This window comes from Saccopteryx bilineata, chromosome 4, assembly GCF_036850765.1.
Source record: "Saccopteryx bilineata isolate mSacBil1 chromosome 4, mSacBil1_pri_phased_curated, whole genome shotgun sequence".
NCBI classification, from domain to species: Eukaryota; Metazoa; Chordata; class Mammalia; order Chiroptera; family Emballonuridae; genus Saccopteryx; species Saccopteryx bilineata.
Window position 1 is genome coordinate 198,679,744 of NC_089493.1, and position 13,509 is coordinate 198,693,252.

Consider the following 13,509-nt stretch of genomic DNA (forward strand, 5'->3'; position numbering starts at 1 on the left):
ACCCACTGAGGCAGCACCTGCCCTCTGGGTGAGGGGCACAGTGACGGGGTGGGACCTGGCTGCCCGGAGACCCACTGGGGCAGCACCTGCCCTCTGGGTGAGGGGCACAGTGACAGGGTGGGACCTGCAGCCTGGAGACCCCCTGGGGCAGCACCTGCCCTCTGGGTGAGGGGCACAGTGACGGGGTGGGACCTGGCCGCCCGGAGACCCACTGTGGCAGCACCTGCCCTCTGGGTGAGGGGCACAGTGACGGGGTGGGACCTGCAGCCTGGAGACCCCCTGGGGCAGCACCTGCCCTCTGGGTGAGGGGCACAGTGATGGGGTGGCAGCATGGGGCGCAGCACTGACCACACAGTGAGACGGGTCTGAAACCAGAAAACTCTTTATTGAAAGGTACAAAAGCGTCACAGCAGAGATGTACAGCAATAAATTAGACGGTGGCCGTGGGTGGGGACAGGGTGGGAGGGGCACGACCGAGGGTCTCTTCTCAATAATTTATACCAGGGAAGCAGCAGCACAAAATAAATATTGAAATGAAGCTGCCAAGCAGCTGCAGGAGGCTGGCGTGTGAGCCTGCAGACGGAGACCGCCCCCGGGAGAGGCAGGGGCCGCCCCCTTTGGGAAGGACTCCTGATCTGAAGCACAGGGGATAAACCAAACCCACAAAATGACAAAGGTCCTTGCCTTTTCTCTTAAATAAAAATCCATATATTAAATTGTGACAATGACATTCCAATACTCTGAAAGGAAAAGCATGAGGGACATTGCCAGTCTTCCTTCCATAACCCCCAGGGAGGGGGGCCCCCTGTATCTCAGGGACCTGGGGCGGCTGCCCAGCAGGACGCCTGACCACCCCACACAGAGGGCAGGCAGGGGGACGGGGCAGCAGTGGGGAGGGCTCCAGCCGCAGACCTGGACCCACACTCGGACTGCAGCTCCGCCTAGGGGACTTACAGTATCAAACAGGAAACGGTACAAAAATCTGTACGATAAAATGTGTATATAATTTTATATATATATATATATATATTCTCTCTTTTAAATATTCCCCATGGTCCTTACTGATATCCAATGTGGATTACCTACCACGGCGACAGCATCGACAGCTCTCTCACGCCCGGCCCTCACTCTCAGGATGCAGCGCGCCCAGCCCCCTCTGGCCCCCAGGACAGGGCACCGCCACCGGCTGGCCGGCCACTCTCTGTCCACCTGGGCACGGATGCAGGGTGGGCACCTCCCACCCCCTCCTCCTGGTGCAGCCGGCACTCTGCCTGGGGCTGGGGTCCGCACGGTTCCTGGGGTCTTACTTGGGGCTCAGGCATGCAGCTCCCCCGGCATCCTCCCCAGGAGGGGCGGGGAGGGGTGGCCACACCTGCAGCAGCCGTCAGGGAAGGAAGCCCAGCAAAGGTCACCAAGCTCAGCCTGGCTCCGAGGCCAGAAAGAACAGGTGAAGGTTGCAGGAAAGGATTAAGCACCAAAGTTGCAGAGTCCCGTGTCCTCTGCACGACAAGCCGGCCAGGTGCCCCCACCCCTCTGGGAGGCTGGTCTGCCCCACATCCCACACAGGGCCTGCACCTCCCCCAAATCAGAGCCCCCCTACCCCCACCTGCCATCCTGCTCTTTCCTTCTCCAGCAGTAGGGGCCAGGCAGCCCGGCTCCACTGCTGCCCAAGGCCACTGCCAGCTGCACACCTGGTGCACCCCGAATGGCTCCCCATCCCCTCCTGGCCCAGGCCTCTCTGCCTGCAGCCCCACCTCCCCAGGGCTCTGGGTGGCAGCGGGGCCAGATGGCTCCTGCTGGGAGCTGGGCTGCACAGGGACCCTCTGCAACACATGCGATTCTCCACACGGACCCCGCAGGCCCGCAGGCGACCACCCGTAACAAAAGTCCCCTCTGAGACCCCACTGCTGGTGCACAGGTGTGATGCAGGCACAGGCCACGCACACGTGCACACCTGCCCTTTCAAGCAGCCTTCTTCCACCTCTTCCTGGTACAGGGCTCCGGCTACGGCTAAAGCCGTCACGGTGTGTTTGGACACTGGGGACCAATGGCTCCTCCTGGGGCAGCAGACCTCAGTCAGGGCAGTGAGGGGCCCCTGTGCGGGCTGGCGGGTCACAGTGGGACAGGTGCTGACAGGCTGCCTGAGGGACGGAAGACGGAGTCCCTGCCACTGGGCCACACGGCCAGGAACCTTCTGAGGACCTTCTCTCTGCATGTGCCAACCACCCCTGAAAACAGTCTGGAGAGAGCGGGCGAGCCCAGGGGGAGGCCAGGTGTGTATGCGTGTGCGTGGGCGTGCGTGGGCGCGTGTGGGAAGGCGTGTGGCACACAGGTTCACAAGACCCTACTCTTCATCTGGCACCCACAACCACCCCTGTGGGACCCCCGCCAGGGTCTGCGCTTGGACTTGGATGTGGGGGGGCCTGTCCCCACGGGCCCTCTGACGAGCACGAGGGACGTGCCCAGCGCCCGTCCACCCAGCGCCCTGCCACTGGCACTAGGAGGCAGCCGAGAAGGGCACGGAGGGGGACTTGACGATGGTGATGACGCTGGTGGTGGCCACTTTGGAAGGCGTGATGGGGCCGCGGGCCACGGTGCGGGCGAAGGTCTGCAGGGCCTCGTACTTGGCCCGCAGCGCGTCCAGCTCCAGCCGCATGCTGGCATTCTCCGAGGCCAGCTTCTCCACCTCCCGCTGCAGCTCCACCCGCTGCCGCTCCAGCTCCTCCTTCTGCGTCACCCGCTTGATGCGGCAGCTGGCGGCGTAGCCCCGGTTCTTGAGGGTGCGGCGCCGCTGCTTGAGCCGCACCACCTCCTCCTTGGACAGGCCCCGCAGATGCTGGTTCAGCTCCCGCACCGACATGGACACCAGCTCATCATCGCTGAGCACTGGGGCGTTCTCGCCCACCTCCTTCTTGACCTGCAGGCCAGGGCATGGGTCAGCACGGGGGACAGCCCGGTGGACTAGAGCCTGAGTCCTGGCAGCAGCCCCTCCACATCTCAGGCTGGGCCTCGCGCCCCCAGCGGGCATCACTGATCACAGGGAACACAGCGCCCCCAGCGGGCATCACTGGACACAGGGAACACAGCGCCCCCAGCGGGCATCACTGATCACAGGGAACACAGCGCCCCCACCGGGCATCATGGATCACAGTGAACACAGCGCCCCCAGCGGGCACCACTGATCACAGGGAACCCAGCGCCCCCAGTGGGCATCACTGGACACAGGGAACACAGCGTCCCCACCGGGCATCACTGGACACAGGGAACACAGCGCCCCCAGTGGGCATCACTGGACACAGGGAACACAGCGCCCCCACCGGGCATCACTGGACACAGGGAACACAGCGCCCCCAGCGGGCATCACTGGACACAGGGAACACAGCGCCCCCACCAGGCATCACTGGACACCACGCACACAGTGACCGAGGCACATGTCGTTCTGAGGGGCTGTCGGCTGCCCCAGCCACTACCTGGGCACCACTGGCGTGCTGGACCTGCGGGCTGGCCTGTGACTCTCCAGTGCAAGACTGACACAGGCAGGTGGGCGACAGGAAGGCTGAGGGGTACACACACATGGAGACCCCGCTCTGCGCCTGAGACCAGAGACAGCAGCGCAAGGGCACAGCCAGTCTCAGCAGCTGAGAGGGACAATTGAGCCCGGCCCGGGTCCAGGCCCACACTGCCCAGCTAGGTGCTGTCCCTCCACCAGCCTCCACACTGGAGTCCTCTGCCAGGACCCTGGGGCTGGCGTCTCCTGAGGCCACCACCCCGGACTCCGTCCCTGTGTGATGCTCGTCCTGCCCCAGCCCCTGCCCTGTTCCCGCCACACTCTCTGAGGGTGGTCTTGGGGAGGCCGGGCTGCCAGGAGGGACAGGGGAGAGGGGTCTGGGTCCGCCCCCCCACCCCCACGTACCTTTAATGCTTTGTTCGGTTTGGGATTAGTCGTCATAACCTGGGCACTGTCACCCGGACAGAACTGCTTGGAAATCGTAACTGGAAAGCAGAGGACACAGAAACGAGAATGGTTAGGTCCTCCTGGGCTGTGACAGGGCGCGCTGACCGCAAGGTGATGTGGAGCAGGCCAACCCCACTGCAGAGAGGCTCACTCGCCCTCCAGACTGGTCACAGCACCCCGAAAGACCAGCAGGTCCCCTCTCATCCTGAGGGGCCCCCTCCCACCCCGAGGGGCTCCCCCCATGTGGGCATCCTGGCTAGGCCTGGACTCTGCCCAGGGGACCCAGGGGGATGCCCAGCCATGTCCCCCACTCCAGCAACAGCCCCAACAGCGGCCGGACCCTCCTGGTCCAAGTGCCCCCTCCCCACTGTGACGAGTGCCCGCACCCCGGGGGTGAGGCTGCACTGAGCAGCTGCTGTCCCTGCTCTGCCTCTCCCTCTGGGGACAGACATTTGCCCCCAGGCAGCACAGGATGCCACGTTTAAGAGTCAAAGTGCGCACAGTAAAGGCGCTCCAAGAACGGCCACACCTGTCACCTGAGGAGCCACCAGCCTCAGGACAGCAGCTGCCCTGGCAAGAGCCTGTTGTCCCCAAGGTGCAAGGCCCCTTCGGGGAGCCTCTGGCCCTGCTGAGCTCACCCCAGGGGGCGGTGGAGCCCCGTGCCCCTCTAGCCGGCCCCGCCCTCCCGGCTGGCCTACCTCTGCCAAGGGCACTGGCACTGCAGCTGTGACATCACCACCTCCACCTGGGCTGCCCCACAGCGTGACCTGGCCCAGAGTGGAGGTGGGGGGTCCCCTGGAACAGGGGGCTGGGGCGGTGGGAGCGGCTGCCCGGAGAGCTCCTGGCCCCTCTGGCGGGAGCTGTCCCCGCGTCCGCCCTCCTCCTCCTTTCGTCTGCATTGTGTCACACATTCTAATCATTCATGAAAAAGCCAGCCAAGCATCCCAAGCATGATTCCCCTCTGATAGTTGCCATGGCGACCTTGGGAAGTAGCCAACCCCTGATGGTCGTCATGGAAACTGAGAAGCCCACAGCAACAATGGCTCCAGGCCAACAGCGCAGACTTCGCAGGTTGTGGGACAGTAAACAAACCCCTTGGAGGGGTATGGCACCAGACTTGAGGCTGCCGGTGTCACGAGCCTGCCGGATCGGTCCCTCTGACGTCCCACACACCGGGTGAGGTGAACCGAGCCGGGCAAACACCAGAAAAACGCACCCACAGAGGGTCCTGGGCCCCAGCGATGAGCCGACTCAAAGCCTCCCCCCTCCCTCGGCCACAGCCCAGGACCCTCACTGCAGCCCTGCCTGGACCCTCCACTCACAGGCCCAGCTCAGCGCCGACACGGGCCCACCTGCCCCTCGCCACCAGAGGCTGCACACTCAGCACAGGGCCTCACACCCCAGCCTGCAAGCCCCCCACCCCCCGCACTGGGGCCACTCTCCTGGGTGCGAACCGCGAGTAACAAGGAGCACGGCTGGGCAGTGGGCAGAAGGGTGGGGGCTCCGGGCCTCTCTGAGCCCCTCGCACGGCCACATACACTGCCCGAGACAGCAGGCCACGGTTTGCGAAGGGCCAGGCAGGGCACGGAGAGCTGCTGCCCACAGCGGCCAGTGGCCTTGTCTCTGGCGTCCTGGGTGACCCGACCAGGGCCCCGCAGGGCTGGGGTCAGAGCTGGGCTGGGGTCAGCGCTGGGCTGGGGTCAGCGCTGGGCTGGGGTCAGAGCTGTGCTGGGGTCAGAGCTGGGCTGGGGTCAGAGCTGGGCTGGGGTCAGAGCTGTGCTGGGGAAGCCACGGGGACTGTGAGAAACTTTTCCACACGGCGCTGGGAGGGGCCGCGGGTACCACTGCCGCTCACATCCCGCCAGAGCGCGTCAGCGCACGAGGCCGGCCGCCAGGCATAGCTGTGCGGTGAGTCACCGGCTGTTTACAGAGCAAGAGCTCACATTCCCACAGACCGCCCCGCCCGCCGAGGGGAAGGGGAAAGGAAGGCCCAGCCAAGGACTCGCCTCGGGCAGACCCCACACAGACCCCAACCAGGCAGGGACTGCGGGGTCAGGAGCCAGCTCAGCCAGGACGCAGGACGCAGGACGCAGGCCACAGGCCGCAGCCCAGGGTTGGGGCAGGAACACCCCCTCCGGGTACCTGCGGAGGATCCGTCCTGGGATTCACACGGACTGACCAGGATGGACACAGGCTGGGCTCAGCGCTCTTGGGCTCTGCGCCCTCCCCTCCACAGTGGCCCCAGGAGGGTCTGTCTCCTGGCTACACCCATAGAGTCAAGGTCCCTCGGCTGCTAGCCCACCTCTCCTGCCTCCCTAGCCTCTGAGGGGCTGCACCCCAGGCAAGGAGCCTGGCAGAGATGGAGAAGAGAGGCCCAGGGGCCCTCCCATCAGGGTCTTTGGTTCTCAGACCTTCTGTTCCAGACAGAGAGAGCGGGTGTGGGAACCTGTAGGGGTGACGGTCATCATCCCGAGATGGAGCTGCTCTCTGAAAAGTGAGGGGGTCAGAAACACGGAGCCCCAGGGTCCTGTCCAGCTCCCAAAGGCCTCAGCAGGCCAAGCGGGTGACATTCTGTTCTCAGCCCCTAGGGCTTTGGGGTGCGCCTGGCCCCCTGTGAGGAACCAGAGTGCAGGGGAGATGGGGAAGCCTCAGGCGGGAGCAGGTGTGCTGCCCACTCTCAGGGACCCACTCTCCTGGGCCACCACCATCTGCTGGAGTCTCGGCCACCCCAGAGTCAGGGCTGCATCTCCCCAAACTCACCAAGTACACAGTACTGACTTGAAGCACACGTTAGAAAAACAACCGCCCACTTTTGAAAAGAGGTTTGGAGAAGAGCCCTGTACGCATGAGAGAACTTGTAATACACCTGCTTTTAAAACAACCGTCCTAAAGTAGCCGTCTGTAAACCACTGAGCAGCAGCACCCCCAGCGTGCAGGAAGGACTGTCCTGAGACTCGGGCACCCAGCTGGGGTCAGAGACTGCAGCCTTGGGCTGCTGGGCCCCTGGGCAGCCTGCTGCTAGCGTGCCCACCTCAGCAACTGGTCAGCAGCGGCCCTCCAGCAGCTTTCCGGGAGGGTGCTGCCACATCCACTGAGGACCAGAACTCAAGCCACCCAGAGTCCCAGGACCAGGCAGGTCTGCGTGCCACTGCGCGGACCGCTCGCTGCCCGAGGGACGGCCACGTGCGCACCTCCCACGCCCTGGCAAAGCTGCTGCTCCAGAAAGCATACCCTTAGCACCTGTCACTCGGAACACTGTTTAGGCAACTACTTTTCTAACTGAAGAGGCTGGTTTTCAGCCCGAAGCCAGAAACGTCACTCTGACGCACACCTAGGCCAGGTAAGCAGGAGAACGTCCTTCTTCTAAAGGGAACGGAGGCGCTCTGGCAGCCGAGATGGGCCCGCTCTGGGGACTGCAGTTTGAAATAAATTAGGGGCTGGGAGTCCCTCCCCTTCCAGCCCCCTAAGAACAGGGCAGGGCTGCTTTGCCCAAGAAGGGCCCCCAGTTCTGCCCTGGGGCACCCTGGTGGGCAGGGCAGGGAGCACCGGCTGCACAGTCCAGGACTGCCCTTCCGGGAGGCGGGTGAGCTGGAGGCCAGAGTCTCAGACCCTTCCGGGTTCCATTCTCTAACTCCTGGACAGTACCAGGGGCTCACCCCCTGCTCTGACTCTGCTCTTCTGGGGCGGCTCGCAGACCAGGCCTTCCCAACGAGCACGGGCGGCGCTGGGCTGGACCCAGGCTCAGGGCCCATCAGTCAAGCCATCTGGGAGCAAGGACCCCACCCAAGCAGCCCTCGGTTTAGATAACCCAGCAGAAAAGGAGGTTCTAGACTTCCAAGGGGCTCTCAGTCTCACCTATACTATAACCAGCTGCCCAGCCGAGAGCGAGCCCCACGCGTCAGCCTGGCACTGGGCATGGGTGGACTCCCAAAGACACTTGTCCCGTCCAGTGTGGAGTGAGGGCAACTGTCCCTGAGGGTCCTGCAGGTGCCGGCCCTGTCAGCCCTCCCAGCCGGCCCAAGGGGCGTCCCTTCCACTCCACTCTCCCAGGTGTCAGGAGGGCAGGTCCTGGAAGAAGGGGCCAGAGCAGCAGGGAGACCAGGAAGGGAGGTACAGCGGCTCCCACCCAGGGAAGCAGGCCTGACTCCAGAACCAACTCTGACCACCAGGATGCGGCCCCCTCTGCTCTAGGGGTCCAGGGGCCTTTTCAAAAGTGACCCAGTGCCAAATGCCCCTCCAGCAGCTTGGCGGAGTCAACACAGCAGGCACCTGTCTGACAAGAACATGCCACCCGACTGCAGACAGCTCCCAGAGACAGGAGGGCTCCCCACGGCCACCCCCTTCCGGACACCCGGTGCTGACGTCCTGAGCCAGCTCCCCTCAACGTGGGGCTACATCCCACAGAGCCTTGCTGGGCACCCCACCAGCCCGGCCCACACCCAGCTTGCAGGCCGGCCCTGGCTGGCTGCCCTCCGCCAAGACAGGACTGTCTGCTGGGCTTGGAGGACGTCTGGTCACCTTGCCTGTGCAGTTCGAGGAAGCTGTGTCATCCTGACTACGTCCAGAGGTGACTCAGGCAGCATTGGCTGATGGCGGGCTGCATGCCACACCCTTCGGCCAGCTGTGCTGGACCCTGGCTCCCCCCACCCAGTGTCAGCAGGCCTGCTCCCCTCACACCTCTGGGCGGTCCTCCAGGCTCCCTGCGGGCTTCTGTCCTCTCCCCAGCCCATCTCACGCTGCCTAGGGCTTCAGTCACCTGGGAAACGGATGGCCTACGCATCCAACAGGCCCCCTGCTGCGACTCCATCGCAGGGGATGACCCACCACGTACTCACCCAGAAGCAGCCCCCAAGGCCTCTCCTCTCTTTATACGTCCACTGACCCTGGCCTACTGGCCTCGGCCCCAGCACCCCGGCTCCAGCCCCACAGCTCCATCCCTCCCAGCTCAGGCCTCCAGCTTCCCTGCCTGGACTCTGACCTGGGCCCCCAAATACAGCCCCCACAGGCACGCAGAGGATCACCCACTTCTGCTCAGCACCCTCTCAGTGCCCTGCACTGCCCCGGCCCCCTATCGCCCTGTGGCATTCCAGCCCTTCCCCTCTGGCTTCTCAGAGGCCCCCACAACTCATGCCTCACCAGAAAGCCCCCTCCTGCCCTCTCTGGGGCAGGCAGGTGCCCTCTCCTGAGCGCACATCCAGGGCTGCACCCAAGACCCAGCCCTGGTCTTCCTGTCCAAGGCCTGTCTCCCTGCCTGGGTGGGCAGAGGGGACACTTACTTACACCTGCTCCCTCACTCCTGGCGGCCGAGAGGTTTGCTGCGTAGCACGTCTGCCAGCACTGCACTCAAAGGACGGGTCTGGGGGCAGCTTCCACCCCAGCACCTCTCCACGCCCCCTTGCCTGGCACCCACACAGGCAGCACAGAAAACAGGCAGGGTGCGGTAGCAGACCCCGGACCCCACTGCCACAGGCCAGGTCAGGCAGCCAGGGGCTGGACTCCCTCATCTAAGACGGGGTGTGAATGTGTGAGTGCGTGTGTATCCTGTGCAACCCGAGGTTCATCCCTACCTGCCCTCAAAGTCTACGGTTTAAAGATGACACTTTCGACTTCCTGAAACTGTAAGAAAGAGGAAGCATGACGGGTGTGTGATTATGAAAAGCAAAAGTAAATACCGGAGAAGCCGCACACCTTCCACTAGCGGGGACCAGGGGGCGGTGCCTAGGGGGGGTGAGTCACTGTTTACTGCGCTGAGGAGCAGGCCCCACAGAGGGCTCCCAGCTGCCCAGGGCTGCACTTCCCCTGCGGACAGCACCGAAATCCAGCAGGCTCACTCCAGAAACCTTTAGACTTGGGAGCAGCCAGGCCACAGGCAGGACTTCTCCCAGACCGCTGAGAGCCCGTCCACAAACTCTCCGGCTTACTGTCAGAGAGCCCCAGAGAGAAAAGGCACACACAGCTGTGCACCAAGAACGGTCCCCAGAGCCACCCCACCGGCCCGGCTGCCCCACACTCAGGAACAGCCCATTCCCCAAGTGGCCTTCTATTTCAGCAACCCCCTTGAAAGAGGGTGATGCTGACCTTGGGAGCGGTCCCTTAAAGCCCAGCTGCGTCCCCTGCACAAGCGCAGGTGCCCCAGGAGAAGCCTCGCTTTGTGTTTTCAGTGAACAAGCGCTTTGTTTTGAAATAAGGAGCATCTAGCTTTCTGTTGTAAAAGCAGGTCCCCTCTACCTAGCTCAATCTCCAATATTCCTACTGTTGTTACCTGGGGAGGGAAGTGTTCGCAAAGCACGTCAGCTACCCACAATGCCATAGGTGGCGGGTGTGTCCCCTACCCATCACCTGCTGCTTCCCAGATCCCTCCCACCAGCTAGGACTAACCTTTTGAAAAGCTCTATCCCCCTGAAGATGTCAGGCGTGGAGCCAGGGCTCCAGAGGGGGCATTCCCCGTACACCTGCACTTTATCAAAACACCTGGGCACGGCTCACTGAGGGCAAAACCTTATCAACGCCAATAAAGGGCTGGGGTGGGGGTGGGGAGCACTCGGGCAGCCAAGCCACAAAAATGGGGGAACCCACTGATTCTATCCCCCTGTACTGGGTGTGCACCTGCCCAGGGAAGGTGGTTGGGTGTTGGTCGGATGCTGAATGAACAAGGAGAGGAAGAAGATCCCATTTCTGTCTTGGCCAGAAGAGCCGTGTGAAAGGTAAACAGGACCGTAATCATTAACATGGCAGAGAGCACGGAATTCCCAGCAACCCCGCCCCCCCCACCCACCCCACTCCCCGGGCAGGTGTCGCGATGGGGAAGAATCCACAGCTGCCTGGGAATCCCACGGGAGACAGGGTAAGGCGTCCCCTCCCCTCGGAGGTTCCGGAGAAACTGAGGAAGCGGACAGACAAAACACCTGTCCTGTGTCCTAAACTCAGCAGAATCACAGAATCACCCGCATTTCAAGTCAGAAGAGATCCTCGTTCACAGATGGTTAAATGTCAGACGCGCGCGGACCTTGGGGTTTTGGGAGAAGTGACACGTGTGCCTAGGTCCCCTCCCCACCCAGAGCTTCCCCAGCAAGGCCTCCCTCCGGGGAACCCCCCACCCAGGCCGGTCAGCGAGGCCCCTGCTCCTTCCTCTACCCACCGCCCACCGATGTGGACCGTGCCGCGGACGCAGCGGGGTAGGGGCCGCAGGGCCGTCCCGGCAGCACGCGGGAGCGGCGGAGGCGCCCGGGTACCCGAGGCCGAGTGGCCCCGGCGCAGCCGCGCGCTCCCTGCACGTGGCGGGTTCTTCTCGCCCCTGCCTTCCCGCCTCGGAGAGGGTCTCCGGAGGCTTCCAGCGGACAGGTGGGGAGGGCGGGACAACGGGGACACGCGGGCACGACCGCCCCGCCCTCCGCGGGGTGCCCACCGTGCCCGGGCGCCCTGGCACCGCGCGGAGGTCCGACCGCCGGGCCGAGACCCACGCCCGCGCGGCGCGCTCGGGCAGCACACCTGACGGCAGGTGCGCGGGGCCGGGCGGGGGTTACAGTCCCCGGCCAACTTCGCCAAGAGTCCCAGGCGGCCGCGCCCCCGCGCCCCGCGCCCCGGCCCGCGCCCCCGGCCCCCGGCCCGCCCGGCAGCCCCTCACCTGGCCTCGCGCGGCGGCCGCGGGCGCGCAGCGGCTCCTCCCGGGCACGCGCTCTCCTCCCGCTCGCGCTCACCCTCGCCTTCCCGCTGGGCCTCCGCCTCCGCCTCCGCCTCCGCCGCGCGCTCCGGCTCCGGCTCCGGCTCCGACTTCGCGAAGAAGAACAACAAGTCCCCCCCGCCGCCCGCCGCCAGCGCGCCCGCCAGCCCGGCTCCCCAGCATCTGACACCGCTTCCGGGATCGGCGTCGGCGCGCGTCACGCCGCCCCGCCCACCGCGCGCGCCGCCGCGCCCACCCAGGCCCCGCCCCCAGCTCACAACCACGCCCCGCCCACAAAGAAGGCCGCGCCCCCGCTCACTAAGGTCCCGCCTACAACGGAGGCCGCGCCCTCGCCTCGCCCCGCCCCGCTCGGCTCCAGGTTCCCGGTCCGCCTACGGACGCGCTTGCAGCCGGTGGAGTTGGCCCCTGCTGCCGAGTCTGCAGATTCTCGGCCTTGGGAGAAGCTGTGGAAGCGCCCCCCCCCCCAATACCTACGTGTGTGGGGCCGGCAGGCTGCACCTGTACTGCAGGTGCCAGTGGTGCGCCCCGCGTGCCTGCCACCCCGTGTGCACCGAGTCCCGCACGTGGCTCAGGCGTCCGGGTTGGTCGTACCGAGCCTGAAACACCCCTTTTCCCTTCGAGCGCTCCGTCTCTGGGCTCGAGGATAAGAGAGACCGGTCCTTGTCTGAATCTCTGGGGTGGGAGGCGCACCGCATACCCCAATCTCATCAGAGCCTCCGGCTAACCTCCCGTTCCCAGGCCAGCCCCAGGACGATGCTGCGGACATTACAACCAGGCCGCAGCGTCCGGATGGTTGACCACAAGAGATGGGCTGGACACATGCAGGGGCACACAGAACTTCCTGCCTGCGCCAGGCCGCCCCACAAAGCAGGTGAGGGCGGCTGGCATCCCCTCCTGATGCACGTTTCCATCTGTCTTTTTCCTCCCTTTTTTTTGTTTGTTTGTTTGTTTCTTTTTTATTTATTTATTTATTCATTTTTTAGAGAGGAGAGGGAGAGACAGAGAGAGAGAGGAGAGACAGAGAGAGAAGGGGGGAGGAGCTGGAAGCATCAACTCCCATATGTGCCTTGACCAGGCAAGCCCAGGGTTTCGAACCGGCGACCTCAGCATTTCCAGGTTGATGCTTTATCCACTGCGCCACCACAGGTCAGGCTTCCCCCCCGTTTTTGATTAACAAATGGGTAGGGAACTATTTCCCTTCTGTAGGAAAGCCAATAATGTAACATGGTGATAAAAGGTTTTGACGTACAGCTTTAGTGTCGAGGGCTCCAAGACACCAGGGCCTGGGGAACAGTCCCACCTAAGCCCCAGCTGATGGGGCACCTGCCGGGGGTCTCTGGTGCCTTCCCTTGTATCCTGGGAAACAGAGAGGAGACAACCGAGAAGTTTGTGGGTCTTCTGTGTGCAGTTAGTTAGCACTACAGTGCGGCCTGGAATTTTAGGGAGATGTGGCTTCCTGCTTTGGAGAAGCTTGGGCTCCCGTCCCAGAGCCTGGCCTGGTGCTCACTGGGCACACTCGCCTGTGGGCTTGCTGCCAACCAACGATGCAGCAACAGTAGCTACCCATCTTGCCTCTCCAGGCCATTTTCAGAGTGGTCTCCCCCTGGGACTGGAAAGGTGGCCCCTTTCTCCCCACCACCGCTTCTGAGTTCAAGCTGCCAATTCGTGGCCCCTCTGCAGACCCTGCCATGGTGGATATAATTTAGCTTCTTGTTAGTATCCTCATTTTCCTAACCTGACTGCAGAAGTGGGAGATGTTTGGTCACGCTGATGGTGTGACCTTTGTGGGAGGGGGGAGGTCTCTTCATTTCACCGCTCTGGGTCTTACTTAGTTGACTCAACTTTGAAATGGGCTGATTGAAACAGAGCGAGG

At 63.7% G+C, this 13,509-nt stretch overlaps 1 protein-coding gene across 4 annotated transcripts; it reads right to left on the reverse strand.

Moving 5' to 3' along the window:
* Positions 1 to 406: 406 nt before the first annotated feature.
* On the reverse strand, positions 407 to 11,804 carry MAFK (MAF bZIP transcription factor K). Of its 4 annotated transcripts, none has more exons than XM_066273536.1 (3): positions 9,232 to 9,589; positions 3,914 to 3,993; positions 407 to 2,917 (listed from the first exon to the last, which is right to left on the reverse strand). In XM_066273536.1, the coding sequence occupies exons 2-3, from the start codon at positions 3,947 to 3,949 to the stop codon at positions 2,498 to 2,500; spliced, it is 456 nt and encodes a 151-aa protein (XP_066129633.1). In that variant the 5' UTR covers positions 3,950 to 3,993; positions 9,232 to 9,589; the 3' UTR covers positions 407 to 2,497. The 4 variants fall into 4 exon arrangements, with proteins under 4 accessions (XP_066129633.1, XP_066129634.1, XP_066129632.1 ...); XM_066273537.1 differs by lacking the exon at positions 9,232 to 9,589 and adding an exon at positions 4,654 to 5,328; XM_066273535.1 differs by lacking the exon at positions 9,232 to 9,589 and adding an exon at positions 11,653 to 11,804 and having other exon boundaries at positions 408 to 2,917.
* Between the last annotated feature and the right edge of the window lie 1,705 nt (positions 11,805 to 13,509).

Coding starts and splice junctions, on each gene's coding strand:
- MAFK (XM_066273536.1), bottom strand. CDS start 3,949: ATGACGACTAATCCCAAACCGAACAAAGCATTAAAG. Junction 2,918..3,913: donor AACCGAACAAAGCATTAAAG/GTACGTGGGGGT, acceptor CCTGGCCTGCAG/GTCAAGAAGGAGGTGGGCGA.